Below are 6,000 nucleotides of genomic sequence, written 5' to 3'. Positions count from 1 at the left end.
TACAAATAAGACACAATCTGGTGTGAATGCATTTGCCAAAAACATTTGATCTTCCTAGTGCTTTTCACTTCTTGGTAAGTTTCTTCGGCATTCCGGAGTCCTTTCCTGAAACCATGTAAAAAGTACCGCTCGAAGAAAAACCAGACGTAAAGCTGACTTTTTATTTTTTTAAATACCTTCCTACTGAATGCTGCCAGCAATATTATCAAATTATGTCTTGTAATTAAGTAGTATACGTTCAATGTGAGGATATATAGTTTTTCAATGAATAAATGTAGTGTCAGCACAGTAAAGTTCATAGGATTTATTTTAAATGATTGCTGGTTTCTGATAATTAAAATCCACAACTCTATGGCAGCAGTTACAATATAATACATTATAGTTCTCTGAAAGATCAGCTTAAAGTTATAATGATGGAATATAACTTAACAAAATACAAATGACATCTATGGCATAAGACTCCACAGTTACCAGCTAATCAAAGAAAAACATCAGAGAAAGGCCTTGAAAAAGAAAGCATGTTTCATGTTAGAAGAATTTATCCTTTTTCTTCCTAAAAATGGCTAATTATGAACATAAAAATGTTTGAATGAAAGACCCTAAAATTCCGAGAAAATAATTAAACTTCAGATGCAGTAAGTGATGAGGTCACACTTAACAAGCTGAAAATTAATCTGTTAGCAGCCAGAAGATACAAGTGCTCATTTTTAGAGAAGTAAAGTTTATTACATTTGAAACAATACAGCAGAAATCTCAAAAGTTTACTCATTAAATATAGTTTAATTCTTACAAATCTCCTTTTGAAAATGCAATTCATATATGCTGCAACCTCTGAAGTTTGAATTCAAAATGAAGCATGAAGGCAGCCATCATGAAAAAGCAGAGAGGGCTTTGTCAAATACCTGTACAAATCCATACATGCCTCTCTGTCTGTGACACAGGAGGGAAAACGGGACTCGAAACACATCCAGGAAAACGGAGAAAAATACACTACTACTTGAGGCAGACCATGCTAAAAAATAATTTACAGTGATCAGTTTGCATTTATGATAGTTGATAATGCCTTTAGTTTGAACCAATGAAATGAAGGTTAAATTAAATTTTGCAGTATGTGCTCAGCCTTTTGTACTAAACATTAGTTCATCTGAGAAGTAATAAGATTGGAAAAGCAAATGACCTGATCCTTTTCATTATGTGTATCATTTTCTCAGTTGTACTAAATGCAAACAAATCAATACAGCATTAAGATTTTTCACATATTTAAAATGAAGACTAATGACTTGTGAAGGTAGACTGTGTACCATGTAGTATTTAACAGATGAAACTTGCAATTACCATCAACTCAACTTTTAAAATAACACCAAGATATACAAGCCAAAATAAACATTTGATTTAAAAATTCTGCTATTCAAGATACTCAGGTATCTTTTTTTTCTCATTGAGATTGATATGGGTTGGGTCTTTTAAAAACCTGAAGAGGAGTTGGTAAGAGGAAAAAAAATCCTCAATGCTTTAAAAACCTCAACTGTTAGGAGTCCATACAACTACTATGCTGGCATGAAAACAGGTTTTTTTTTTTCCCCTATCACAGGACCACTCTCCCATAGAACTACTTCCTCCAAGCCAGCTACATAAAGATGTAAATCAGCTTACCCATGATTAAAACTGAAGTAATCCTTCAAAAATAGGAGCATGACACCTCACCCAAAAAGATCTTTTAAATCATTGCTAGCTGAACTGCTACTGGTCATAGTAGTTGGCGGCTGTGCAAAGTTCTGTGGGTTAAAGAAAGGATTAGCCTGCATTCCGAAGGCAGATTGTCCCATCACGTTCACCTGTGTTCCCATTACTGAACTGCCCATACCTGGAGACCCTTGAGGAGGTACAAACTGATTAAGCCACTGATTTGGTTTCTGTTGTGATAACTGGTTCATGCTAACTTTGGGTTTCTGAGGGCCAAAGAGATTATTAAGAGCAGACATATCTGTGGGTCTTTGCTGAGTCTGCTTTCCCCCTGCAGGGGAAACACTCACAGCGCTGAAGTTTGGCAAGGTGGAAGGTGCTCCCAGAGTCATCTTGCTCACTCCGGGTGTGCTTGGACTACTGAAGAAGTTCTGGTTTGTATTAACTGGCATGTTGAATCCTGAAGTCTGAAAGCCCATGTTAGCATTTAGGCCATTTGTTAAATTTCTCTTTGTATTGTCAATTGGTGTAGAAAACATCATGCCAAGGCCCGTGGAAGGAACAGAAGTGAAGGAACTTGAAGCAGAAATTTTAGGGGTGCTAACAGAAAGACTGGTCAAAGATGACATGTTATCCATCAACGTGTCTGTCAGGTCCTTAGTCTGAAAAATACAAGGAAATTACTTTATTCCAAATTACTTTAAAATTAGTACAACGCTTGATAAATTTTATTATAAAGGACAAGTTAAAATTAAGCTCGTCTACACTGAGACAGCAAACTACACAGTTCACAGGCCAAACCCAGTTTGCCACATACTTAAGGTTCTTTAAAGATGAACATTTGCAACGATTTGATGACAGGGAACAAAACTTTGAACTCCAATTAAATGAAATGTTGTCTCCCCCATTGTGCCTCCACCAAAAAGCAGAATTGCATTTTTCTCATTAGATCTGTCTTATAGAAAAGGATGTTGTTGCTGTTTAGTCGCTAAGTTGTGTGCCTCTTTTGCGACCCCACGGACTGTAGCCTGCCAGGCTCTGTGGGATTTCCCAGGCAAGAACACTGGAGCAGGTTGCCATTTCCTTCTCCATGGGATCTTCCCAACACAGGGATAGAACCTGGGTCTCCTGCATTGGCAGGCAGATTCCTTATCGGTGAGCAACCAGGGAAGCCCCACAGAAAAGGATACTTTATTATTTTTGTATTTTGACTTTCATCACAATTGTGTGGAAATTTAGTTTTCTAATTTCTATATCCTTATATAAGTACCTACAAAATACTTTATTTTGCCTCTTGGCCCACAAAAATTTTTCCCAGAGGGAAAAGTTTAACGATTAGGAGACAACAACAAAAATAATTTAAAGAAAGCTTTTAAGATAAAGTTATTTCTGAAACCAGTAACAGTGTAAACTTTCTCCAAGCAGAGAACTTAATCACTGTCCTTAAACCAGCACCTAAAATGGTGCCTGGAACATAGAAGGAAATAAATATTGGTCAAGACATATAGGTAAGAATCCCTAAATCAAGTTACAAACATGACTATGAAAATTATTTCTTGCTCAAAAATACATAAATGCATGAACATAATATTCCTGATCAATTCAAAGTGAGCAGAGTTGAATTAGTATCACAGACCTAGTATTTTTAAAGCACCATCCCATTAATCTAGCTTATTCTTTATTGGCAATAAGCACTATCACAAAACATCATACATTAGGCAGGTTATTGAGGAGTTGCTAGAAAATCCTTTATGCCCATACTTCTTAGAAATTACATATTAAAGTGTTCTCTGAAATACATTTTCAAAAAACACTAGTAGGGAGACTAGGTTCTATACTACCTTACTCCTTAAGAGTAGCATGCTTGAATTACACACAAAAGATGAACTCTGACCTGCTTGACTGGAGCAATAGGTGTGTGAACTTGAGGTTTAAGAGGCTGCTGGCTTTTCAACTTCTGTGCCTGTTCCTGTTCTTTTGCTAATTTTTGTTTTTCTTCGAGTGTAAGTGATGCCTTAAAACAAAACGACAGCAAAAAAAAAGTTAACTGACAACTCTCATAATTTCATTTGTAAACCAGAACGTTGCTTTTTTGTATGTTTGACAATACCATTTGACAATACTTGACAATACCAAGTAGTTTACGAACGACTGTATTGGTGACTGCCACAGCAGTATAACTAAAGTCAGTTACACGTTAGTTTTGTGGGTTTTCTATTTGGTTTTTTCCTTTTTCAATATATACCTTTCATTTTTTTTTTAATTGGAGGATAATTGCTTTACAATGTTGCATTAGTTTCTGCTATACAACATGAATTAGCTATAGAATTGGGAGATTCTTGTTCAGCTGTTTTTATCTTACTCCAAAAAATATTTTAAGAACTCATCAAAAGCTAAGTAAGAATTAAACAACTTTTTTAAAAGAACATGAACAAACATTTTTGAAACTAACATCTGCATCAAATTCAGTGTCTTTTTTCTTAGATCTACTTTGCCAACCTTTAAGCCCACAGAATGTCCTCTTACAATTCTGTAGACCAGCGTCTTGGTTCTACACATACAGGTACTCAGACATGTTGAATGAATAGAAGAAAACTGCCCTTAGCGAAATTCAAAGTGGATATATTTTTTATATTGGGTGCTAACCAATATTTCAACTGGAAACTATAGTTTTATAGTTTATTATTCAAAATCAGGAGCAGAGAAGAGACACTGTAGAATTTATCAAGGGGTGTGACTGGCAAAGCACAACAGAAAGGACAAGAAGTAGGCAACCCGGAAACATTACCAGTGTGGGAGAATGAACAATAAAGGAAGTTAAAAATACTAAGCATGTTTATTCTCAACATGGGTTAGGTCATGATCCACTGATAACTTCAATTTCATAAAGATAATTAAAGAATGTTTCTATTACGCTAAATAGTATTTCTCAACAAAAAATTTATGGTTTATAGAAGTCATATAATATAAATATGAATGTCAAAAGAACAGTAAAGAAACTTACTCTTTTTTGTTTGTTCTGTAACCCATCCTCTTTATTTTCGGATTCACCACCAGTCAGAAGGTCTGCTCCGATGTTGTTAAAGACTTTGTCAATCTGCTAAAACAGAAAAAAATCAACTAGTTGAACAACGCGCACAACTTGACTACTTAAAGATCAGACGCTTCTGAAATGGAGCACACTGTCAAGCACTTTTTTCCCCCCCAAATTAGAATAATCTAAATATCTTCTTACCTGAGACCCAACATTTGTAACTTTTGTCTCCTCAGAAGCGTTCATTTGATTTCCTATATCCAAAGATCTGTAAGAAAGAGATGAATTATGACAAAATTATAAAAAGAAATGTTTTAAAAATACCTGTCCTAAAAATAGTTCGCCCATAGAATTTATTACAACCTAAACAAACTGCAACTTCATTAAGGAGAGTCATAATCTTTTTCATTATTTACTATTATTAGTGTCTGCCTGCCCCTACAAGTAACATTTGTATACAAGTCTTTTTTAAAAACTAAACATTTGAGATTGACTGGTGAATTTACTCAGGGTGTCATAAAATCATGCAAGGACGGTTCCTACCATTATGAGAGTTCAGAGCTTACTAAGAGACAAGATTCAATATGGGAACTTAACATGGTTAAGTTCAGAATCTAAGCTTCTAACAATAAATTCTATAATCACTGAAAGATGTGGGCAAGATCTATGCCTTGAAAAACAGGTTAGATTTATTTAGATAGGAAGGAAAAAAAAGAAGGTTCATCAAGTATAAACACTAGATAGAAAATTTCTCTGTTGTAATTTTTAAAGATTTTCAGGGTTCCTATGCCAACATAAGTCAATCCATTAACAGCATATACACACACACACACATGTATGTATAGATGTATATATCTCACAGAATATTTAGCATATACAAATGCCTACTTCATGTCATTCTACATCTTGTGCATTTACTTTCATAAAGCCTTTATCTTACACTGGAGCAAGACCAAAAAAGCTTCCTTTGGAGGATCTGGCTCGTGACTAGTATCAATTTTACTGATTTTCAGGTGTCTTTGGCTCAGGATTAAACATTAATGGGCATTCTAAACTCATGTGTTTTTCTTTGGAGCAAAGAATATAGTGAAGATTTAATCATAAAACTGGCATTTTCTATTGAATAATTTTCATCTTTCCCCTCATTCTTTGTATACTAATATTTTGCAAATAATTTAGAAAATCCTCTCTATAAGACACACACAAAAAAGAGGTGGATGCTGTGGTACTACACATGGAATGAATTCTCTGTAAATGTTTCAAAGATTAGATAAAAGAGAAAG

General features: G+C 34.8%; 1 protein-coding gene across 2 annotated transcripts in view; it reads right to left on the bottom strand.

The window, feature by feature from the left end:
* Positions 1 to 289: 289 nt before the first annotated feature.
* Positions 290 to 6,000, bottom strand: part of SCYL2 (SCY1 like pseudokinase 2) — a 55,185-nt gene continuing 49,474 nt past the window's right edge. Inside the window, exons 15-18 of one of the 2 annotated variants that reach the window (XM_043440402.1) lie at positions 4,919 to 4,985; positions 4,688 to 4,783; positions 3,578 to 3,697; positions 290 to 2,345 (exon numbers count right to left, since the gene is read on the bottom strand). In XM_043440402.1, the coding sequence (XP_043296337.1) occupies positions 1,701 to 2,345; positions 3,578 to 3,697; positions 4,688 to 4,783; positions 4,919 to 4,985 (928 nt within the window). In that variant the 3' untranslated portion in view covers positions 290 to 1,700. The remainder of the gene's footprint in view (positions 2,346 to 3,577; positions 3,698 to 4,687; positions 4,784 to 4,918; positions 4,986 to 6,000) is intronic. The other variant, XM_043440403.1, reaches the window with a different exon arrangement.

The sequence above is a fragment of the Cervus canadensis genome, chromosome 21 (assembly GCF_019320065.1).
Source record: "Cervus canadensis isolate Bull #8, Minnesota chromosome 21, ASM1932006v1, whole genome shotgun sequence".
NCBI lineage: Eukaryota > Metazoa > Chordata > Mammalia > Artiodactyla > Cervidae > Cervus > Cervus canadensis.
This window is presented reverse-complemented; position numbering and strand designations above follow the sequence as displayed.